Genomic DNA, 26049 nt, shown 5'->3' with positions numbered 1-26049 from the left:
AGCACTGCAACAGAGCAATGCACTATGTAGAAGCAGATGTGAATGCTACAGTAACAAGAGAGAGTAATACTGCCCCCTACAGGCCTCAGCATCACTGAACAAGCACATGACAAATCTGTCATTTAATTTCCAGGCTAAACAAAATTTTGCAAAAATCCACTTTTGCATGTCATTACAGTAAAGAGTGAATTCAGCTATATTGGGACATCAGGAAAATTGGTACAGTTTAGCAACATTTATTTGCTGGCCTGATCAGTTCAAATTAAATCAAATCTGGTTACTGAGCCCTTCTGTGGAAGTGCTCATTTATGTAGCGTCATATATCGACATATAAATGTATATTTATAACTCTGAATATATCAATGTAAATCGGAATATATAAATGCAAATCTGAATATATATTGTTATCTCAATATAAATATATCTTTATGATCAGGCATGTCTATAGGCAGATGTTCTTATTAAATTGTATTATGAAAACAGTAGGCCTATACATCCTGTATACATTTATCCATGCAAATATTGTAGTCTTATATAATTATTTTAAGTTCACATCACTTATCTAAACCAAAAGGATTATGTTCCTCTACTTTAGAAAAGGCTGGCCGTGGTGCCAAATGGTCCTCACAGTCCGTTAAGAGTGTAAATGCTATGCTTTTCTACAGAATTCAGCATGACTGAGAGTCATTTGAAAATTCACTTCACCCTGTACTGTATTGAAAACACATCATTAACACGTTATTTGGTGGCTTACATTGTGAATTTTATTTATTTTTGAAAATATACACTCATTTCAAATCTGATGACTGCATCACACTCCAAAGAAGTCGGGACAGTCGACTGTTTATCACTGTGTAACATCACCTTTTCTTTTAATGACACTTATTAAGCGCTGAAGACACCAGTTGGTTAAGTTTAGAAAACGGAATTTTCCCCCATTCATCCATTATGCATTTCTTCTGCTGTGCAACTGTACAGGATCTTCGTTGGCTTATTTTGCGCTTCATAATGCGCCACACATTCTCAATCTGAGACAGGTCAGGACTGCAGACAGGCCATGCTAACACTTGCACTCTTTGCTTTTGCAACCATATCCGGGCAGAATGTGGTTTGGCGTTGTCCTGCTCTGGATGGCAGCATATATTGCTCGAAAATGTGTACAAATCTTTCTGCATTAATGGTGCCCTCACAGATGTGCAAGTTACCCATGCCATGGGCACTGACACACTCCCATATCATGACAGACGCTGGCTTTTGGACCTGACGCTGATATCAGCTTGGATGGTCCTTTTCCTCTTTGGTCCGGAAAACACGACGGCTGTTTTGTCCAAAAACAATTTGAAATGTTGACTCGTCGGACCACAAAACACGACTCCACTGTGCTACTGTCAATCTCAGATGAGACCGAGCCCAGAGAAGTTGGCGGTGCTTCTGGACAGTGTTGATGTTTGGCTTCTGCTTTGCATCGTAAAGCCTTAACTTGCATCTGTGGATGCAGTGGCGAATGGTGTTGGCTGCCAAAGGTTTACCAAAGTATTCCCGAGCCCATGTCAGGATATCCATTACAGACTCATGACGGTTTTTAAGACAGAGAAGTCTGAGGGATCGGAGATCACACACATTCAGAAGTGGTTTTCAGCCTTGCCCTGTATATACAGAGAGTTGACAGGATTCCTTGAATCTTTTAATTATATTGTGCACTGTAAAAGGTGAAATGCCCAAAATCCTACCGATTTGTCTTTGGGGAATGTTGCTCTCAAAGTGTCGGATTACTCACTGACGCATCGGTTGGTAGATTGGCAAACCCCGACCCATCCTTGCTCTTGAAGGACTAGGTCTTTTATTGGAGGCTCCTTATATACTATGATTAGACGATTGTCTCACCTGTTTCACATCACCTTCTTATTTCAACTCGTCACATCGCCATTAGTCCTAAATTGCCCCTGTCCCAAATTTTTTTGGAACATGTTGCATGCATCAATTACAAAATAAACGTTTATCTTCAAAAACCTATGCAGTAACACATCAAATACCTTGTCTTTATACTTTTTTTGTTTAACGAGTGACTATTTGAGTTACTGTAGCCTTCCTGTCTGCTCGAACTAGTCTGGCCACTCTCCTCTGACCTCTCTCACCATCAAGCAATTCTGTGTAAACTCTAGGAACTCTAGAGTATGTGAAAATATCTTGAATATGGGCAAATGTATCTAATATTTCTTATTATGAGATTATTATTATTAAATTAAATATAAGATTCTCCAGCTTGTTTTTAGATGCGTTTACATATTTCAAGTTTTACATTTTCTTATTCTGTTGGCAGATAATTTTGCGCCTTTCTAGAAGTAAGTGCTTAAAAATTAGAATTATTTGCCAATTCAATGAGACTATTTTAAGCTTTTAAATTACTAAGAAATGCTTACAGATATGTTCAATATTCATATATTTGATATTTGATATATTTTCACTTGCTAAGATGTCATTTATTTATTTATTTTTTGCAATGCACTGCAATACGGCGTGTTTTCCCACTACCTAGGGACTTGTTTAACACATCACAGAGCAGAGCTGCTTTCTGTCCAGCTCAGTCCTTAAGCAAACAGGGTCTGAGATCAGTGGTGAGTCTCACTCTCATTCTCCTTATCTAAGATTCTTTTTGGAGCCTCAGTTCCTTCATCCTTGTCTGTGTCCCTGCAGGCTAGAGCACTGCAAGCTACTTAGATTGATCGATCACGGCCAAATATTTGATGAGATTTCAGAGCAAGGAATCTGAGATCCCTGAGGGTCCTCTCTTGTGGACTCTCCTCTTCAGTTCACCAAGCAAGTTTTTAATCTGGTTTAGGTCAGGGGACTGAAATGGCCATGTCAAAAGTTTGATTCTATGGTCCTTGAACCATTTTTATGTGCATTGGGTGGAATGTTTGTTTGGATCATTGACCTGCTGGAAGATGACCACGGCCCAGTTGTAGATTCTCGGCGGATGAAGCCAGAACTTTTCAAACGCAATTATTGGTTCCACATGACTGAATGGAGTTACATTGAAAGAATTTGTTTTCCTACATCCAACATGATTTGATCATGTCTTTTCAAATCCCTGAATAAAATCAAATGCTGCACTCTCACCCAGAATGAGGATCAAACCTGGGCCACATTACCGCTGCACTATTCTACCTCACATGTAATTGTGTTAATTTAATAATACAGTTATAGTTCCGTCGTCCTTGCAAGATTTAATAGTGTAGTTGGTTAATACTATATGAATTGATCACACTCACTCTACGTAATTCAATCTAGTAATTAGAAACTTGTTTAAATTGAGCTTAGTATAAGCAGTGAAATCACATTTTGATGAGAAACTCTATGTAACAATTACAATATTACAATATGTTTGTTCCAAAATTTTGGTCTGACATGTTTTCGTTTATTGGGTGGAACTGGGATCGATTCTTGATTACTTTTGGAAGTAAATGTGATATTTTGCACTCTGTGAACAAAGATTAGTCTGTTAGGATAGGAACAGAGCCTCATGGTTTGTATGAGAGAAGACACAACCGTAGCTTATACAGTCTGTCAGCCTTGACCAGCCAGCAAATTTAGGTAGATAAATCTACCTAATCTACTGTGGAGTTAACTGTCTAAAATTATTTTATTATTCATTCTTGGCATAGGTTATTGATGAGCCTCTTCCATGATGTGCCTTTTGTTTATCTATATAAACAGCATTCGTTCAGTTGTCATATGAGTATTTTGAGGTAAAGGAATTGTTCATTTTCTAGTTTTAACTAAAGAAAAAAAAAACACTTTAATGCTAAAAGTACTGCATTTTTGTTCAAAACATTCTTAGCTTTGAGTTTGCGCAACATAATTATATTCATCAACCGAACCAATAGTTTAAAGTTGACTCAAAGATTCCTATATCTAATCAAAGTATATTTCTTGTCTATGCCAATTAGATAGTTTTGAGGTAGTTTTGGATGAATAAGTTATTATTAGTTAGGCTAATTTTACTTTTTTTTAATCAGCACAACAGTGCAGCATGTTCAGCGACGTAAAATTTAGTCGTTAGCAGAATGTCTCAGTAAAATGTTTAGTAAACTAAGACTATTGTAGTCGGGGTTGTTTTTTTTGTTTTGTTTTTTTTAGAGAGAAGACAATTTATTTATTTATATATTTATTTATTACAGTGAAGGTTCTCAGGACCTGGTTTTCTCAGGAAAATCAATGCCAGAACATCGTCCGCCATACTTTGTTTTCCGTGTATACCCATCCTTCTTCGTACACCAAAACCTCTGTTTATGTCTCGTCTGACCACAGAAACCAGTTCAGTTCCAGTAGAGTCTGGTAAAACCCCAGGTGCTGACATTTATGGTTAAAGGTTTTCTTCTGGGATTGTCTTCTAAACACTGTAGTTTGCATTGAGTTCATGTCTAATTGTTGATGTGGTGACTTGTTACCATATTCTGCAAATCCTTGAAGATCTTGCTTGAATCTTGCTTCTCTAACTTTCATCCTCATGGTGCGTGGACTCAAAATACACTTACATCTTCAACCGGGCAGGTTCATTACAGCTTCTGTTGGTTTTACTTCAATGTTTTAATTACTGACCCAGCCTAACACAGATTGATTAAGCTCTGTCAAAGAGAACAAAGGAGGGTAAAATGGACAAACTGGGAGGCATAAAAAAAAGAATAGAGGTGGGAGGGAGGGAGACAGCATGCTGAGCAGATAGAAGAGACGTCTTGGGGGAACTACTTGCTGAATGAAATATGGGCATTGTCAGTTATGTAGCTCTTTAGTTATAGCCGTTCCCTTATTCATGAGGGTCTCATTTGATTTGTCTCTTCTCTAAGCTTTCCCATATTAATGAATGTCTGAGGGAAGTTGGCCTCTATGTCAAAAACAGGAAATCATGGAAGTCAAGAATTCCTGAATGCTCAGATGAAGAAAATGAGAACATGCTTTGATTAGATTTTGATCATAAATATTTCTAAGGCTGCCAAAAACTGACACATTGTTGTTGTTGTTATTTCTTAGTATAGGATTTCTAAGATTTCTCTCATATTTTCAGCACGAGACTAAGCTAATTAACCATAATATATCTATTAAGGTTGGAGGTGACTCCACAGTAGGTGACATCATTGAGTAGAAATTCAATATCAGACTTTCTCAGGCTGATCTGTATTTGAACAGAAGAGGGCACACATGCTCTCTGTCTCGCTGAGTTGCAGCTGCTAGTGAAGGTTCATTCCAACAAACACACACACACACACACACACACACACACACACACACACACACACACACACACACTGTGAACACACCAAAGTGCTTACACACTACTACATGGATGTAAAATAGAATACTTATTGTGATCATAACTGTAAAAGCAGTTAAATGACAATGATTTTATTATAAAGAACTCACGCCTGTATTTGGCTTCAGCCTGATATTTTTCTTCTCCAAACCTCATCACTCAAAAACGTGTATGTTCTATGCACAGTGCCTGCAAATGATGCTGTACCATTTTACTGAATTTGCCTGAGCGTGTCTGCATTGTTTTATACAGTTTACACTTTTTGAGCCCACTGAGTTACTAACTTAAACCGATTAGTGGGAAACGTATTTGCTAGTCAGTAATTCAGTGTGTGTTTGTTTGTGTATTTCTTGGTCCTTGCCCAAATGCGTAAGAGTCTGTTATCTAAAATCAGAGTGTGTGCAGTGCCATACAGAAAGCCAGGCAGTGTGCCATTCGGTGTATTCGATACACAAACCACCAGAGTTTAACATCAGTCAGACAACAACAAAGGTATACACGCTGTCTGAATGCCAAAAACTGATGCAATGTTTGAAAGAATACACACACAACCCCACACACACAACCCCACACACACACCAAACAGACCAGATTGTAAATAATGCAACGCAATATACAGTAATCATTAACAGAGTTGGATAAGGAATTGGACAACTTTGAATAAATATAAACCTCAACTGTGTGCGTTTGTGTGCATTTGTGTGTGTGTGTGTGTGTGTGTGTGTGTGTGTGTGTGTGTGTGTGTTTTTATATCTTAATATAAAACTCTTAACTTTCCTATCAAGCCTAACACCCTCTCAATACACACAGCTGGACACCTGTTAACACACAGACACACACACATCAATTCTCAGTGGAATGAGTTGCATACACACTCGATGCCACTCAAATCACTTACTGAACTGACTTTGGCACTATAGCACACTGCAAATATTTTTGCACATCATTTATTGCTAATATTTTATACATCTTCACTGCGAATTTATTCTAGATATTATTTTTATATCCTTAATGTGCACTGCATCACCCATGTGCGTCGTTTGTGTAACCAGATGTCTTGTTTCTGTGCAAGCATACACTATGTGGCCAAAGTTTTGTGGACACCTGACCATCACACCCATACATGCTTGTTGAACATCCCATTCTACATTTAGTCCACCTTTGCTGGTAAAAATCTCCAATCTTCTGGGAAGAATTTCCACTAGATGTTGGAGTGTGTCTGTGGGGATTTATGTCTCCAAGCCACAAGAGCATTTGTGAGGTCAGGCTGGGAAGTTTGGGGATCAGTCAGCATTCTAGTTTGTCATGAAGATGTTCACTGGGGTTGAGTTCAGGGCTCTGTGCAGGTTACTCAAGCACTTCTGTTAAAACATGTCTTCATGGATCTTCATTGTCATGCTAGAACAGGTTTGGGCTTGACCTATTAGTTCAAGTGAACTTAGTTAGTTAGATCAGTTTTGGGTAGGCCCACATATGGATGTGACAGTCGGGTGTCCACAAACTTTTGGTATATAGTGTATATTCGAGATCATTTGGATTGTTGTCTAACCTTCCAATGTTTAACATTCAGACTTTGTGTATGAACAGTATGTTAAGAAATCTGTAAGAATGTGTTGGCCCTTCAGTGACAGCTGTATCGTTGTTGCTTTTTTTTTTTTTTTTTACAAAGTTACTTTTGTTACTGCTGTCTGTGGAAAAAACAAACCTTGAAGTGAAAAGCTAAAAACGTTCATTCAAGCACCAGAAATGTTTGAGAAAGCAAATAGACTTATCTAAGAGCTGTTTGCAGGTCTCTATATATATCCCTATATACACAGGATATATTTGTAAAAAATAAAAAATAAAAAATAAATGAATAAATAAATAAATAAATAAATAAATAAATAAATAAAGGCTACACACCCCTGTTAAATTGGCAGGTTTTTGTGAGGTAAAAACTAATCTAAGTTAAACCATGTCAGAACCGTTTTCACCTTTATTATGAAAATGCAACATATAAAAATCAAGTAATAACCAACCAGAAAACATCCAATACCCAGCTTGCATAAGTGTGCATACCCTTTTATACATGGGAATGTGGCAGTGTTCAGAATCAACCAATCACATTCAAACTCATGTTAAATATGAATTATTATACAACTGTCATCAATTGTGACAGTGACTGTTTGGCCCCCCCAAAAGTACAGCGGTTCATGTAGGATATTCCTGAAATCTTGTGTGTAACATTCAACTGGAAGAGCCATGGGCCGCAAAGAGCTTACAAAGCAGTTATGTGGTCTCACTGTCTGGAGAGGGTTACAAAAACATTCCCAAGTCACAGGATATACCGTGGAACACTGTAAAGACAATAATCAACATGTGGAGAAAATATATAGCACTCGGTGACATTAATAAGAACAGGAAATCCCGCTAAAATGGATGAGAAGCCAGGAGGCTGCCAAGAGGCCTACAGCAACATTAAATTATTTGTAGCAATTTCTGGCAAGAACTGGTTGTTCCCTACATGTGACGACAACCTCCCAAATTCTTCACAGGTCTGTGCTACAGTGTAGTGTAGTATATTAAGGTTTTAGCCAAAGAAAAGCCTTAATCTATGCCTAGGAAACCAACAGCACTCTTTTTAAATAATAATAATAATAATAATAATAATAATAATAATAATAATAATAATAATAAAATAGTGATACCAGAGAGCCATTTCCATGATTCTTTACCATGTTCTGTTGTTGCCACAATAAACTGAATAAACATTTCTCACCACAGCAATCCTTCCATATAAACATTTATGATGGGGATTTATTTTTTTTCTCTTCAGTTCTCTCTGGCACCAATACAAAGGGTTAAGAAACATCCAGGTTCTCTAGGAAATTACACACCCCACCCTACACACCCAAACTGTTTCACAATTGTTCTGCAGATTATAGTTGATGGTTTTAGCTCTAGAAATGTCAAATCAAAGAAGCCTTTAGAGTGTTAGTTAGTAACTCAATGGAAATTTCTTGCAGTAAGGTTGTCTTCTTTTCTGCTAATATAAATATTGTAACACCAATGGTAACTGAAATCTAGAAGAAACTCCTACTGCAAAGTACAATAAGGACACTACAGAGCTGTTAGTAAGTTCAAGGCTTCATGGGTGCACTGCTGTTCATGTTGTAATCTTGTGGTGACTTTGTGGAAAAACCTGATCTGAGTGTGTTACTCCTGTTTCAGGACATTTTGTCTACAGTCATTATAATTATAGTTCCACTCCTCTGTGGGACAGAACATGTTGAACTCCTTGTCCAGACTCCTACAGTCTTGTATTTGCCAAAACCCTTTGGCTATTTGATATGATATTACATTCCCCTTCAAAACTACTGAAACGGCAAGGCCAATTCATTTGTTTTTGCTGTAGACTGAAGATATTTGGGTTTGAGAACAAAAGATGAATATGAGAAGAGAGTTTAAAAGGTATATGTAGATGTGTTAAACAGCATAGAACATCATGTGACTGACAGGTGTTTCTTGTTACACAGGTGTGTCCTGTTAGATTGGATTGTTTAAACATTAAATATATCAGAGCATCTACTCTTGGTTGTAGCCTTCAGTTTCACCTGTGAAGACTGCATTTTTTGTTAAAAAGGATTAGCCAACATAAAGATAAGAGAGCTGTCTATGGGAGTCAAGCAAGCCATTTTGAAGCTGAGAAAAGAGGGAATTAGAGTCATTCGACAAACATTGGGTATAGCCAGTACAACAATTTGGAATGTCCTGAAAAAGAAAGACACCACTGGTGTACTGAGCAACAGACACCGTAATGGGTCGGCCAAGGAAAACAACAACAGCTGATAACAGAAATATTGTGAGAGCTGTGAAGAAAAACCCAAAATCAAGAGTCAGTGACATCACCAAAAACTTCCACAGGGCATAGGTCAAGATATCACAATCCACCATTCGAAGAAGACTAGAAGAGCAGAAGTATAGACTGCAGGGAGAAACCCCCTGAAACAAACAAGATGTGAAAGAGTCTGTGGTAAAAGCCTGGAAAAGCATCACAAAAGAAGAAACCAACAATTTGGTGATGTCAATAAGTCTCAAGCTTGATGCAGTTACTGCGGGCAAGTGATATATAGTTTAATTTACTTCAAGACTTATCTGTTCCTATACTTTTGCTTGCTTAAAAATTGGATAGTCTAATACAAAAGGTTCTATGTTTTTGCATTGTTTAACACATCTAGATGTAAATACCAGGAAGTAAAAGCTAAACTCTCGTCTCATATCCATCTTTTGATCTCAAACTCAAATGTCTTCAGCGCAAACAAATGAACAGGCCTTGCCGTTCCAATAGTTTCAGAAGGGACGGAATATAAGGCTTTGGCTTCTACTATATAGAGAGAGCAATGTTGAGCATTAGCACCTGTGGTTTTCACATTCTAGCAGTGATTCTCAGTTTTAAAGGAAATGAAGATTTTCATTAACACCCCTTTATTGCTCGAACAACCAACCACTTAGTCATTCTATCAGCTTTCTGTGGTATTGTCCTTGAAATGTTAATGTAAATACAGCGTTCCTCAAAGTGTATTACTGACCAGCTGATAAGGCCTTTTATAACTCTACAGTAGAACTGGCTTAGCTTGTCATATATCATGTTTAACCCTCCTATTATGTTGGGGGGAAAAAAGTTACATCCATTATGTTATGGGTCAAAATGACTATAACAGCTTAAAACAGTAAATCTTTATTATGGCTTGTCTCATACAAGCCATAAGAAGAAATATTTGCATATAAGTTCATGACCCTAAATGAGGAAAAGACAAAGAATTTCTAAAAGAAAAAGAGAGATTAACCAGTATTTCAGACATCTCAAATGTGGAAATAGGAGGGTCAAAGGTTGTGCTTTTAAAAAGTTCTGGTAGACCAAGGTATGTTAATAGAAACAGGTGATGATATAAATGATATAAACTTACTGTTAATACAATGCTTCTTCATAATTATATTGACATATAGCTGCAAACTTAAACAAGTAGGCCAGAGCCTTCTCTCGTAATAAGTTTCAGATAACAGAATTTTCTGTTATTTGGAATTTGTTCCCTGTGACCAAAGTGTCAGGTGACACAGAGCAGCAGAACATTACAAATTAAGTTTAGCCTGACATGCCGTGAATGTCAAACTTTCTGAAAGTTGCAGAGGCATTAAAGCCTTAACCCTTAACTCAGTGCACTTAATACAACTCTGCATAATAAAACAATAATCTACAACTCACTATACCTTTGAAACCACAACAATGTCAGATATTTTAGACTCCACAACATTGAAAAAAGTGCACACATTCCTTACATAGATAAAAATGCAACGGTAATTCCACGATTGGGGTGCCAGTTATGTCCCAGTAATATTCCACAAGTCACATGTTCAACATCATTGAATTTCCCGAAGATCACGGAAAGAAGTATAGTAAGTTCTCATAATTAATTTCAATGATATTGTGATATTGACTGACAGTTCACTTGAAAGCCATGTTATCCAAATTATAGATTGAAAGTACATTATTTAGAAAATCAGTACAATGTTATTGACGTCCTCATGCCAATAGAAATAATGCTAGTTAATCAAATTTTCTGTATTTGCTAATTCTATGACAAAAAAACCTATTTAACTACTTATTTAACAGCAAAAAAAAAAAGAAACCTTTAAAACACACACACACACACACACATTTGCAATGGTTAAAATCATATTTTCTTTCATATTTATTGTTGAAAATTAGTTCAGAAATGTAAAGTTTAATTTTAAAGAGTTATAAGGGCTAAATAGCACAACAATCATGAAATTGCATACAAATAGTTGTTACTAAGAATTCAATTCAATTCAAATTGATGTCAAGTTTCAAAACCATCCATCCCTCTATTTTCTGTACCACTTAGGGAGCCTGGCGGAAAGCCTGGAACCTATCCCAGGGGACTTGGGGCACAATGTTGGGGACACCCTAGACAGGGTGCAAACCCATCGCAGGGCACTATTCACACTCTACTGACAATTTCGAGATTGTCCAATCAGCCTACAAATGCCTGTCTTTGGACTGGAGGAGGAAACCCCTGAAGCACACAGAGCAGAGGTGGGAATCAAACCCCCAACCCTGGAGGTGCAAGGCAAACATGCTAACCACTAGCCACCATGCCCACCCCAGATTCAAATACTTTACTAGTATTTGATGTAGAAAAGTATTTAATCAGCTGGTTACCAGACCACAGACCACATCTCCTGACCAGTCACATGACACATGTCCCCATTCACAGTCACCTGTACTTTTGATCAAACACACATGCTTCTAGATTGGGGTTTTAGATTCGACCTTTTTTCAGATTAGATTCGACTGTAGTGTGAATGTGCAGTGTAGTACTTGATCCATGAGCTGCACTTGAACTGTATAACTATTAACCATATTATTTTCAGTGAAAGCGATATCCTTCAGGTACAAATTATGTCCTAAAAAGTAACCATTTATGTCCCATACCAGTAAACAAGTATAGGGTTTTTTGCAATCAAACAAAACATTTGAAAATAGACTAGCAACTTTGAAAACCTGTACATACTTGCAGTTGCCTGATTACACACACACACACACACACACACACACACACACACACATACACACACACACACAGCATGAGTACAGTATGTATAAACACTCCTCTGAAGGTCACTAAATCTGCTTAAGGTGTGTCTTCAGAAGTCATGTGACTTGCTGGGCCAGGCTACATGTATTCTATGATCTTGCTTTAAATGTAGAAAAAAAATGCTTGCACTATCTTTGGATTGTCATGTGAAAAATGGGAATCCTATTATGGAAGTCTTGTCATGTCACTAACACTGACTCATATTCCTATGTTACATAGTGATACAATACAGCACTGACATCCTGTTTTTGACGATGATTCAAAACAGTGGGCTTGTTTATGTTGTAGTGGGTCTGCTATAGCAGGATTACAGAGAAGGATTACATCAGAGTTTTACACATTGGTCATTTCAGGTCTGTTGCTAGTGGCAAACCATGTGACCAGCTGTGATCAGTTAATAATGCCAACAATGCCTCCTACTATAATCTTAAAACAAACGAGGCATAATAACATTGCACATTGAAGCATGGCAATCCGTGAACCTTAAACCTGGACTTATTTTCTATCTGCCATGCTCTGTCCAAACAAAGAACACTTTGTTAGGTCATCCTGCCCTATAACACAGTAAACAAATAAAAAAAAAAAGTACGTGTGGAGTTGTGTATGTTGGATTGCTAGCTCGTTAAAAAGTCAGTGAGGTTAGTTAGGAAACCCAGGCCTTCGTACACTCTCACAAGCACATCTAGATCTGGCAACTCGCACACAGAGAGAGAAACTCCCTCACACTCAGACCCCACAAACTGAATACTTGTTTCTTCATGTGTGAGTCAAAGACGAGCAATAAAACTGATCTGAGAAAAAGTGAATGCACCGATTATTCATAACTACATCAGAATAGTCCAAAATCTAAAAGCGGTTTACATAAAAGATTTTTTTTAAACAGACAAAGAATAAGACAAACAATTTGTATAAAGATAATAATAATAATAATAATAATAATAATAATAATAATAATAATAATAATAAAAATAAAAGATTCATTTTTTTACTTAAAATGAAAAACAAGTAATCACAGTGAAGATGTATGAAAAATATAACTGCAGACAAAATGTAGCTTCATCAGTCTCCTGTAACTTTCTGCTCAATAATCCAGGATGTACATATTCTTGTTCAATTTCTTTCCTTGAACGTTATCCTACTTTGTTAAATCCTACTCCTATTGAAGTGTATTACAAGCCAAAATAACTTAAACTGATGTGATTCAAGTTAAAAACACAGCCAAGGAGATGTTTACTTTCTATTATTGGATAAGAACAACTGTTAGCAGTAGCTCTGACTCATAGAAATAGTCAAATGCATGGCTGAGTTCATTTTAGCTAAGCCATTGGACCAACACTCCCTAAGGCGGCATGAGGAAGAAACTTTGGGAGGAACCAGACTCAGAAGCGAACCCATCCCCATCTGACACCAGATAGTGTGATTATGAGTCATTACTCTTCCCCAACTGTATGCTGTAAAGTCAAACAGTACTGAGTGTGTTGAAAGGATCTTCATTACAAGCATCAGGGTCTTTTATGACTTCAGAAGTGTTTTTAACTTTAAATCTATAATATCCCAATGATGTTATCCACTGAAGAATGGATGAGGCTTGGGCATTAATTGTTTTCAGTAAGTGCAATTGTTAGGCTATTGTAAGGCTGGGGCCAAGATGTCTGAACCTGGAGAGAACTGCTCTCTGAGAAAACAAAGGATTCTTACAGAAATTAACATTTGAACTCTCTCCCACAGAATTAGCATCTTCATCACATCACACATAACACATCAGACTCCCTTCTCTCTCTGTGTGTTGAGATCACCTTAAGCTTACCCAAGGTCTATATGCAGGTCCATTGTAGCAATATGCTCTGGCCCCATCCCAATATAGCTTACAGCAGGTTATGTTCGCTGAACTGCTAGATAATTGGAGTAGTTTTGAGGGCAAGGCTGGCCTGTTAGGGCGGGACTGTATCCATCCCACCTGGGAAGGTGCTGCTCTCATTTACTGCAGCATAGCACATAGACTCAGAACAAGCCTAGTTAATCAGTGACAACCCAGAGCCAAGGCCAGGGAGCAGACAAGCTGGCTAAACTGACCGTCCGCTATCTGCACTGAGTCGTCACCTCGGTTCCACAATATTGAGACTGTCTGTTCATATACATCAGCCTCATCTAACTGGCAGAGGAGGAGGTGGTACACTCATTTATAATGATAATCTAGGAGTCACACAATAACCTAGTCATAAATCCTGCTCTTTTGAAATTCTTTATACTAGTATACTCAGCAAAAAAAAGAAACATTCCTTTTTCAGGAGACTGTATTTTAAAGGTAATTTTGTAAAATCCAAATAAGCTTTACAGATCTTTATTGGATCGGGTTTAAACAATGTTTTTCATGCTTGTTCAATGAACCATAAACAATTATTGCACATGCACCTGTGGAACAGTCCTTAAGACACTAACAGTTTACAGGCGGTAGGCGATTAAGGTCACAGTTACAATGTAACTGTAACTACAAAGTACACAAAGTTAGGACACTAAAGAGAACGTTCTACTGACTCTGAAAAACATCAGAAGAAAGATGTCTAGGGTTCCTGCTCACCTGCGTGAACATGCCATAGGCCTGCTGCAGGGAGGCATGAGGTCTGCAGATGTGGCCAGAGCAATAAACTGCAATGTCTGTAATGTAAGACACCTAAGTGCTACAGGGAGACAGGAAGGACAGATGATCGTCCTTGCAGTGGAAAATTACATGTAACCGTGTGTCCCCACAGACCTGATTGAGAACTTGCAAATGCCTTGGTAGAAGAGTGGAGTAACAGCTCACAGCAAGAACTGACAAATCTGGTGCAGTCCATGAGGATGAGATGCACTGTAGTACATAAAGCAGCTGGTGGACAACAGATACTGACTGTTACTTTTGATATTGACCCCGCTTTGTTCAGGGACTCATTATTCCATTTCTGTTTGTCAAATGTCTGTGAAACTTGTTCAGTTTATGTCTCCGTTGTTGAATGTTTTTATATTAATACAAATAATTACGCATGTTAAGAGATTTGCTGGAAATAAAAGCAGTTGTATGTGCGAGGACATTTCTTTATTTGCTGAGTATATAACATATGTAGCCACAAAAAATAAGTCTACCGAGTCGATTCTGCTAATTATTATTTACAGACCCTCAGGGCCTGACTTCCTTGATGAATTTGCAGATTACATGTTCAACCTGGTTGTTTCTTTAGACAAAGCATTAATTGTTGGCGACTTTAATATTCATTTTGATAACCCGGAAGACCCCCTGAAAACAGCAATTGTGTCCATTCTAGTTTTAGTAGGGGTCAATAAGATAAGCATAATAAGTAATAGGACCCACTCATAATGGTGGTCACACTCTTGGCCTTATTCTAACATATGGGTGAAATTTAGAAAATATAGTATAATATCTCAGATCATTATCTCACCTAGTTTAAATTGTGTATTAATCATAATATATGCACCTTGCCATGCTACCATGTCAAACGAACATTCACGACAGCTACTGCACAGGGTTTTATCAGTAACCTCCCAGAGTTATCAACTATGATTGTATCACTGTCTGATCCAAAAGAACTTGAACAGGTTACTGAATGCTTGGAGTCAACGTTCCGCTACATGGTAGATAAGGTAGCTCCACTTAAAGGAAAAATAATTAGAGAGAAAAAGCTAGTACCCTGGTATAACGATCACAAACGGACCACTCGACAATTAGAACGTAAATGGCTTCAAACCAAATTGGTAGTATTTCAAACAGCATGGAAGGAGACCTTCCTGAACTATAGAAAATCTCTTAGTTCTGCTAGATCGGTCTATCTCTCCACCCTAAATGAAGATAACAAAAAATAATCCTAGACTCTAATATAATACTGTAGATACTGTAACAAAAAACATACACATGTAACGTGCATACCCATGTAAGTGGATATAAATTAGGACTGCTTCACTACCTGTAGGTTTCATTTATGTTTTTATGGGATGACCATACTGTGTGTAATAAATTGAATGTAGGAAACAAAAAATAGGGTTGTCAGTGGTTTAAAAATTTGTTGTGCGTGTATGGGTTGACCTGGATGAGTGTGAGACTCCCGGCCTGAAATTATGTCCTAGTCCGGCCCTGTAGATAATATTACTAGGATAGTCTTCTTTCATCTCAGAAATACTGCTTAGAAATATAATATCACTACACGATGCAGAAAAAGTAGTTCGTGCTTTCGTTACCTCTAGGTTAGATTACTGTAATACTTTACTGTCTGGATGTTCCAGTAGGAGCATAAACAAGCTCCAGTTAGTCCAGAATGCAGCTGCAAGAGTCCTTACTAGAACCAGAAAAAATGACCACATCACCCCTATCTTATCCACACTGCATTGGCTCCCAGTAAAATTTTGCATTGATTATAAAATACGACCATTGACCTATAAAGCACTGAATGGTCTCAGGTAAAGGAGCAGATCTAGAGGGCTCACAGGCATAGAGTGTTGTGGTGAACTAAGATGTTTGGATGCTGACAAACCACCCCAGTGGGTTCACTCAGGTTTGTTGATGGTAGAGTGCCTGGCTGCCTTATATCCCAGGGTGTCCTGATGTCTGTGTTGACTTCTGGCTCCCCCTTTTAGTCATGCTGCCATAGCTAGTCTTGCCGAGTCCCTGCTTGCTCTCACGCAAAGTACATTGTCCTTAACCATTACGGAACAATAAGCATACCTAATAATCTCTCCTTCTCTCTCTCTCTCTCTCTCTGTCGAACTACACATAAGTAGTAGTTCATAAGTACACATAACTACACATGATAGTCCTGAGATGCCAGTGATGCTGACCCCTTCTGTTCTCTGGACCTGCCCGATCCATCCTGATGCCCAACTTTTGGTTGGAGTTCTCGACAAATGGAAATCACATGCTGCTACTGAAGATGGCCCCACATGGTATGCCTAATTAAACAAAAAAAAAATCCACAGTGCACATATATGCTTGGTAAACATTTCAAACACTGGATAATTATAATATATTGAACTAAATAAAAATTGCTTTATAGGTACATTTAAACTGAATCACAGCAATAATGAATGATACAAAGAAAATAAAGACATTGCATTGTTGGTGCACAACTATTAATAACTAACAAAATTATAAATATTGCACGGTGGATACATAACCAGAAATGGCACTACAGAAGTGTGTCTATTCATAACACAGTGTAATCTCCTTAATAAATAGCTAGGCATCAGCTGCTGGATTACCATGGTGAAGTAATTTCCAAATGCACTGTATATATTTTGGGATGCTCACGTCTCCTCATGTCTGCCAACACCTGAAGGCGGGCAGTATCAACAGCATCTGGTTCCTCGCCTAGCTTCCTCTTACTTTATTTCCTTTAAGGTATTATGTTTGAGCGTGAAATTGGTTTTCAGTTGGTTTTGGCAAAGGGGTAAGCCAATTCTTCTTCAGAATATGATATAAACATTTCATGTGTGAGATAATTTATTACTGGCAAGAAAGTTTTAGACATGGTGGAAATTCAAAAACTGTCCCGATATGTCTGAATTCACCATATAATTCAAAATGAGATACCTACTTGTATCAAAATACATACTGGCAACTCTGATAGACACCAGCTGTTTATAGACACCAGCTGTGGAGGACATCATGGACCTGAGTGGTCCTATGCCAAACTCAATACCCGTTTCTCTTCTTTCAATGTCACCTACACCAAGCAGAGTACAGCATCAGATCCATCTTCTTCACCAAGCCTGTGTGAAAGTTAAAATGTCCTAAATTATCAGAATTCACCACACAAAGAACTTCACACTTCTCCTGAATACTGAATAGGGAAACGACAAACTGCTTAAGTGGACTGGAGACATACGGCTTGATTTAGCTTAGAATGCTGCCACATTTAAACTACATCTTTAACACGTACAACAATATTTATTCCTTAATAGGTGTCGATGGACCACTATATTTATAACGGTATGTGCGCCACGTAGACGCGTCGCGTTCATTTGTAAGGACGCGCACAGGCGACGCGCGCAATACGCACGGCAGCCATCTTGCGTACGCGTAAATAAAAGCAGGATTTGCTTAACGCTAAAAATCTAACTGAGTTACATTTCTTCACATATAACATAACCACTGGTGGCGAAAGAAGAATAACTAAGCATGTTGCACTGGACACGTTCGTGGTTGTTTCCTGGTCAAATCCAAAGAGGATTGCGTCCGTTTTCTGTCTGTAAACAAAAACAAAACTTCTTTAGAAATAATACAGTGCGAATAGAGGTGCTAACGAATAGCACAAAGATTATTGGTGGTGAAAAAAATGGATTATTTATTTATATATGCATTTAGTTTTTAACGCCGGAGCAAATGAGAATTTCCCGGCAAAAAGATTCCAAAACAGGAAAGACGTCACCGGAACTACTCCAGGTTGTGAGTGAGCGATAATGTGAACTCGTAGCCACCTCCCACCTGATGTAATGTTGCATCATGAAATTTCATCAGCCACGGACATGAGAATAAGAGAATAATTTCAACAAGACTGTATAATAAATAACGTTGAAAAACTCTAAATAGATTTGATGATGTGGTTGTGTTTTTCAAAAGTGCGTTATTTGTTGCCTTTATCCGTCATCTTTTATGCTTTTTTATTTTGAACTATTGTTTCACTTGATGTATAAAATGTTATTTTTTCAAAGTGTGAGCATGTGTGACATCACATCTGCTGCTATGTGCAAGACCAATCATACTTCTCTAATGATATGGATATTCACCGTTACCCTCATTCTATATGTAACACAGCTGTGTTATAAAGTGGCACGGATTCTCTTACATGGCTGATAAATGCAATAATGTGGCCAAAATGACACAAAAACAAAAGAACAGAGTCTTAGTGTGGGGAACATTAATTTTTATTTGATATTTACCAGCAATCCACAAAAACTTGGGGGGAAAAAAAAATTTAACATAAAAAAATAGAGGGGTTAATGATCCAATGTAATGGTAAGCAACAGTATTACCCCCCCCCCCCCCCCCCCCCCCCATATTATAACAGCAAGCACAATCACGGTCAACATCCATGGCCTTGGATGACGTGCATTCGCTTCTGATTGAGTCTCTTCAAAAACACAACACACCTGCCATGGTGTGCATGTGTAATCCAACTGGCAAAGGTTCCCAAAACAGTCTCAAAAACCTCAGACTTTGGACTTACCAAATAGTGCAATAAACAAAATCTCTGTTTATAAATAGTTTTAAAAAGCATTTAAGTTAAACTCATAGTTGTAATTTAAGTGCTATCGAAATGTAGGCAAATAATTTTGCAGTATATTAATATGCTATGGTTTATAACCATATAATACAGTGTTCTTAAAATAATCCACTCAACATGAATGACTTTTCAAACCATGTACTGCACTGAATATTGCTGATATTACAGTATCTTATGTAACAACCAAATCATTGGTGGCATTATAGTGGCTGCTTATGTGGGGTGTTTATGGAGTCCTAAAATGAAACAGCATCAGTCTGGCTATGAATGTTTTCTTCCAGAGGTTCTGGAGGTGCGCTTAGCAATTCGAACATGTCGTCAATGACCTGCCACAGACAGCTGTTCAAGGGGAAATCATTGTCCACTAGGTTGACTAGGAAATAGTTATCGTGGATGTACTGGATGATCATTCTGGAGGGGGACTCGTCCTCATACAGCTTCCCCCACTGCTCAATCCACAGCGCAAATGCCTCGTCCTGTAAGAGAGAGAGAGAGAGAAAAAAAAAATCAGCATTATTATCACTGGCAAGTGTAGCCACAGGTGATTTCCCATTCAGATTATATGTAGAACAGCGATCAACCTGTCCTTTCTTATTGAACAATAAAGATAAAAGTAATATGCAAAAGATGTCAAGCTTTCAAATTGCACGAAAGAGAGTAAAGGTATCTGATGTTAAAATAGAATGGATTCCCTTAAAAATGTCCCAATATCCCACTTTAACTTTATACCCAAAGAATATAATGAACCCATAATACACTTGTGTACCTCCTCATTCATGGAATTATGCAATTAGCAAATCATGTGGTAGCAATGCAATGCATAAATTCTTGCAAAAACTGCTACAAAAATGTTCTCAATTACTTTGTTTGTGGCATTATTGTTGGCTATTTGAGTATTTCAGAAACTGCTGATCTGTGATATTCACACGGTCTACCATAGCACAAATATCCACTCTTTACAACCACTGAGTACCTAAGAACTTGAGACATATGGTCTACAACAGAAGACGACCACACTGGGTTCCACTCTTGTCAGCCAAGCAACAGGAATCTGAAGCTACAGTGGGCACAGGCTCAACAAAACTGGACAACTGAAACATTTTGCAGATGTTTTTTGTTTCTGTATAAATTCTAGAAACCGTTGTTCATGAAAATCCCAGGTCAGCAGTTTCTGAAATACACAAACCAGCCCACCTGGCACCAACCACCATGCCAAGGTCAATGCCACTGAGATTACATTTTTCCCCATTCTAATGATTGATATGAAAACTGAAGAAGTTGACCTGTATCTGCACGATTCTATGTATTTTGCTGCTGTTTGTGTTTGGCTGATAATAGTACGTAATAATAAAGTATTTATATAGTAAGCTCGCTATATAATGATCATATATGGAACCTTCCTCACCTTCCAGGACATAAAGCTGACTGGATCGACCACAGTGGGCTGAACAATCTCTCTGCCAGGGAAAATCCCCCAGGTTACAGCATTGGGTTGCAATTCAGGGGCATTTGTAATATTCTCACCCTGCAAGAGAAGTTAAAGTGATGTAAAAATGATTATACAAAGAGGAAAACTGTACTGTGAACATGCCTCAGTGTGGAAAAAAAAAAAAAAAAAAGCAGAGAGAACGGGACATGTGTTTTACCCGCATGTTGACGATGTGATAGTTCACACGTGGTTCATATTTCTTCAGCACTTTAAGAAGTGCCTTTGCATTTTCATTTGATGTGAAAAATTCCAGGTAAGCCTTCGAATTTAAAAAAGAAAATGCATTTTATTACAGGTCTGTTGTCCATGTTTGAATATGAATGTCTAATTAAAATAATGTAACTCAAGTGTCTTAACTTAATACATTTAAAAACAAACAAACAAACAAACAAACAAACAAAAAAAATAAATGTAAATGAAATACCTTAGATAGCATTATAAATGCTAAATAATCTGATAACTTTTTCATGAAGGCTAATGACTGATATGAGACAAAGTAAGATGTTGAGCCTCCAGAACACCATAATAATGTTTTTCATGATTTCTCTACCTTCTGGAAGACGTATCCTCCTGGGGGTCCCCAACCTACAATGGGGTCAGAAGAAGGCTTGCCATTGATGTTGGGCTGGGAGTTGATGGTGAGGATACCTCTACGATTCACTTTCTCTAGCTCATCCTTTAACATGTTTGTTTCTGGAGCCAGAGGGTCATCGTTCCATGGTAGACACATAACCTAATTAAAACGAGAATAATATAATATCGTGATTATCATTACATATGTAATATATGAATATAGCCTAAACAGTCCGTTTTAAATCATGAAGTTTCTGTAATTAGGTCAAATAACCTTCAATCACTGTCCATCTACCTTGTGTCCATTTTGGTTGGGCTGTGCTGTAATATAGTTGGTGAAGACTTCATACACACTCTGCTCACTTGTTAGTTCCTCTCCCCACATCTTTAATAGGGCTTCTTTAGGGGACTTGCTCTTCAGATAGAACAAATAGTAATCCGTCAGCTCACCAAAGGCAGGAGATGAGGAGTTCCCCCTAAAATGGAAGCAAGTCATATAGTGCAGTACATAAATGAAACAACGATTTTGATGTTATTTTGTTACGTTTAATTATTGTAAAAAAAAATAATAATAATAATAATTTTTAAAAGTGCTAAAATATTTAGAACACAAACGATAAACATTAAAAATAATCTAGGTACCATCTCCCATTGGGAAAATCATCCCAGTCCTGCGTTCTATAGATGTAGCTTTTGGACCTCGTGGACCAGAAGATTGGCCTGACGTCCTCCATCTTTCGTTTGGGATGAGCACTAACAGTCCAGGGCAGAGGTCGCCTTTTGAAGAGATTACCTCAGAGTCAACAATTTTGCCACAGACAAGTACTAAAAGATATACTTTGCTGGTTTTCAGCACAAATGCACTGTGGAGCTAAAGAGCCATCTCTGGTTTGCTCACCGAGGGTCCTCGGCCCATAAACCGAGCTGTCGGAGCACTTCGGTTGTAGCCACCTCTCTGTTCAGTGTATAGAAGTGCAGGCCGGGCACATCGCCGCTGTTCAGTAGCACCTTGCACATCTCCACGGCCTGCTGGACACCATAGTTACGGATGGCAGCATCGTTGTCTTTGATGGGCTCAATCACTTTCATGATTTCCTCTGGCACCTCCAGCTTTGACAGTTTGACCAGCTGACGTAGTGAGTGATAACCCTGTGAAGTAGCAAATATGTCAAATTCTTCACAAATACAATAAATCAGGAACAATGTAAGAACTATTGTCAGAGATGCTGTTATAGAACGTTAATTAACACCTTCTGACCAATCAGATTAGAGTAATCAACAGCACTCTGGTATATTTGATACATAATAAAATACAACACAGGGGACTTCTGGACCGGTCTCTAGGTACAGTCATATGACTCAATACTGTGTAAATTAATTCAGCCTGTAATTTAAACATGCATTATAGTTTTATGCATTTTATATATTTTTCAACTGATTTTAATTACCTGAAGGGGGAAAATTCCAGGTAAAATGGGACAGGTGATGCCAATAGCTCTGCAGTCCTTAAGGAATTTCAGAAATGTTTCAGCTCTGAAAAACAGCTGAGTCACAACAAAGTGTGCTCCTGCGTCCACTTTCTCTTTTAATCGTCTCAGGTCCTCTTCATAGCTCTCGGCCTCTGGGTGCCCAGTCGGGTAGCCTGGTCATCACAGAGTCATAAGTGAGGTGTTTTGAAAAGAAAAAACAAAACAATTCTGTACACACTTTCATGTTTTCACATGATCCAACATGTGAAGGCATTGATAATTAGCTGATGAACCGGATCAGGTGGTTTGAGATTAGGGAAAACATGACACTGTACAGAATTCGAGTTGTGAACCCAGTCATTGCTGCCCATTACACTACTTACCAGCGACACAAATGTCAAAATAATCATCAAATTCACTGCGGATATGCTTCACCAGGTCTACAGCATAGTTGAACCCTCCTTCTTCTTCTTCCCAGTCTGCTCCCACTGGATCTGCATAGATATGTTGTTGTCATGCACGGTGTGACCGGATGTAACACACACAATAGTCCGATTCAACAACTAAATATCTAACCTCCCCTCAGCGCCATGATGTTCTTCAGTCCCAGATGCTTGGCTTTGTTCAGATAGAATGTGAGCTTGTCTTTTGTTTGCTTGCAGCAGGTCAGATGCAGCACACTCTCCAGGCCACAGTAGTTGACTGCTGTGCTAGCAATCATCATGGATGAGGTCTCTTTGTCTGAGCCAGGATCTCCTGCTGGATGCCAAGTGATGTCGATGAATAGAGGCCCACCAGATCCCATACGGTCAAATCTAAAACAAAGCAACAATATACCCTTCGATACAGTCTTAACACACACTTATCAGCTTAACTGACTAATCTGTACAACAACCTTTATTTTGTCCTTTTACTCTGCTAGTTAATTAACAGGCCAATAAGACTCTGTACATTATGTAAGGCTTGATAATCACCGAGGTAATCACTTCATCTGCTTAGCATGGGTTGCCAAGTGCAAATGCATTATGATTTAAAAAAAAAATAAAAAAAAAAATAAAATAAAAAAAAGGGGGGAAAAGAAAAGAAAAATGCTGCTCACTGGCTTATAGCTGAAATCTAAGGTCCTTTTCATGATACACTTTCTCCATGATACACTATACGGCCAAATGTTCGTGGACACCTGACAATTACACCCATGTGTGCTTTTTGAACAGCTCGTCACAGTTTTAGTGTTACTTTCCTGTTATAATAACCTCTACTCTTCTGAGAAGGCTTTCCGTTAGATTTTGGAGCTTGGCTGTGGGGATTTACCCATTCCACCACAAGAGCATTATTGAGGTCATGCACTGACATCAGGCAAGAAGGTCTGGGGTGCAGTCGGTGTTCCAGTTCATCCCAAAAGTGTTAATTGCAGTTGAGATTAGGGATCTGTTCAGGACAGTAGAGTTCTTCCACTCCAACCTTGGCAAGCCATGTCTTCATGGAAATTGCTTTGTGCACAGTGGAGTTGTCATGCTGGAACAGGTTTGTTCCAGCAAATGGAAACTGTAAAGTGACAGCAAGGCATTTGAAGACACCGTATACAATTGTGTGATTGCAAACTTGTGGTAACAGTTTGGGGTGCAATGGTTAGGTGTCCACATACTTTTGGCTACCGTGTACATCTGTACTGGCAACGCAAGTGGAACAGTGATAGATTTAGAGCTCACCTGGAAATGAGGTTAACAGCACCGCCGGCTGTGCGTGGTGGAAAGAACTCGAGGGAGAACCAGCAGTCCCCCGACTCGATGCGTCGCCTCATCTTGTCCCTCAGTCGGTTTCCGCGGTCCGACTCCCCAACAGGTGTGGAACACCTGGAGCTCTCCTTTGAGCTGTTCTTGGAGCTCTCGCCGCTGTTACTCGCTCCGCTCGAATCGCTTTTAATCCACAGCAATCCGTTTTCCTCCCGCTGGTTCACCATGATTCCTACACGATCATGATATATGGTTATACATAAGCTACACCGACATTAACACAGCTACCAATAACTATTCCAGAAATTCATTATCCGCATGAGACAGTGCAACCACGGGGAAGCGGAGAGTCAGTGCTCCATAATGAGCTCTATTATTTATAGGACATTATTTTTAAACTAGCTGGATTAACCACGGTTTGGTTTTTTCCCCCCGTTTTTGTGGTTAACAAATAAATAACCCAGTAAAGAGATGGTTGAGCTAGACTTTCTAGACTGAGACTAATATTTACAAAATGACGACGTCATTTTAGAAACATGTGAACCCGCACGCTACAGCTGCCGGCGCGACGGCGTTAGCCGGTTAGCTCAAAAAGCTACAACACGAGCTCACTTACCCTAGCTTATTCTATATGGAAAACAAAAAAAGAAAACATAACCGGCTGTGTTTACCTCAAACAAGTTCCTGGGTGGTGAAATAAATAAATAAATATATAGGAGCTGGAGCGAGTTATTCCACCGACTGGACCAGTATCCGCCGAAGGTACCCGAAAAAGGTGTTATAGACAGAGTGGGCGGAGCTTCACAGGACCGGACACGGCCCAGTTAAGGCGTGGGGGCATGAATGCGTCTGCGTAACATCGCAGAGAGGAGGATTCTGGGTAAGCGTGGTACGCAGAGACACGGAAGCGCTATCTGCGCGTCATGTGAACAAAGCAGAGCATGGGCGGCCGGTGTTGATTGAGTTCAGTTGAGGTAACCGCTGGTTTGTTGGCGGAGAGGTGTGTCGGTTAGTGTACCGGTGGAGCAGTAAACATTGTGGTCAAGGGTTGTGACATTTCTTCTGCGGGGTTATTCAAATTCATAATAATATTGTTTAATTCAGAGTGATATTGTTTCAAACACATCTCAAGCAGTGAACAATAAAGTGCTAAACAATAAAAGCGCATTTGTCACAACGGAAGTGTTTCATCAGACTTTTATACAACAGTAGAGTACCAGCGTTTTCAGCTGAATCTGAACATGTGCTAATGTTAATTCTTTCTCCGAAAGCATCACATATCCTACATTTTGCATAATGCAGGGTGTCCCAAAAGTCTCCATACTTAGGTGGAATTAAACACTGTTTAGCTAAATGTAACTTTATTTACAAAACATCTTCTACATCAGTGGATTTTAATCCTGGTCCTGAGGACTCACTGCACTGTACATTTTGTATGTCTCTCATATCTGACACAGTCAGCATACATCTCTATGGTAATCAGGCCTACACTGTTTGAATGAGATCAGTTCAGTTTTTGTTTGTGTTAAAATGCAAAGTAACATAACGCT

At 38.6% G+C, this 26049-nt stretch overlaps 1 protein-coding gene and 1 long non-coding RNA gene across 3 annotated transcripts in view; one reads left to right on the top strand and one right to left on the bottom strand.

Moving 5' to 3' along the window:
* Positions 1-11228: 11228 nt before the first annotated feature.
* LOC128632838 (uncharacterized) lies at positions 11229-15028 on the top strand. The gene is made up of 2 exons (XR_008396426.1): positions 11229-11405; positions 14718-15028. It is a non-coding gene; the product is annotated as an uncharacterized LOC128632838 (long non-coding RNA).
* A 3826-nt stretch (positions 15029-18854) lies between these two features.
* The window catches only part of mthfr (methylenetetrahydrofolate reductase (NAD(P)H)), an 8031-nt gene continuing 836 nt past the window's right edge, over positions 18855-26049 (bottom strand). The window contains exons 1-12 of one of the 2 annotated variants that reach the window (XM_017467111.3): positions 25171-25333; positions 24476-24731; positions 23343-23581; positions 23150-23260; positions 22746-22939; positions 22196-22446; positions 21940-22074; positions 21593-21773; positions 21275-21457; positions 20882-20983; positions 20641-20760; positions 18855-19711 (exon numbers count right to left, since the gene is read on the bottom strand). In XM_017467111.3, coding sequence (XP_017322600.1) covers positions 19472-19711; positions 20641-20760; positions 20882-20983; positions 21275-21457; positions 21593-21773; positions 21940-22074; positions 22196-22446; positions 22746-22939; positions 23150-23260; positions 23343-23581; positions 24476-24726 — 2007 coding nt within the window. In that variant the 5' untranslated portion in view covers positions 24727-24731; positions 25171-25333 and the 3' untranslated portion in view covers positions 18855-19471. Of the gene's footprint in view, positions 19712-20640; positions 20761-20881; positions 20984-21274; positions 21458-21592; positions 21774-21939; positions 22075-22195; positions 22447-22745; positions 22940-23149; positions 23261-23342; positions 23582-24475; positions 24732-25170; positions 25334-26049 lie in introns of those variants that run through there. The other variant, XM_017467110.3, reaches the window with a different exon arrangement.

This window comes from Ictalurus punctatus, chromosome 5 (genome assembly GCF_001660625.3).
Source record: "Ictalurus punctatus breed USDA103 chromosome 5, Coco_2.0, whole genome shotgun sequence".
NCBI lineage: Eukaryota > Metazoa > Chordata > Actinopteri > Siluriformes > Ictaluridae > Ictalurus > Ictalurus punctatus.
This window is presented reverse-complemented; position numbering and strand designations above follow the sequence as displayed.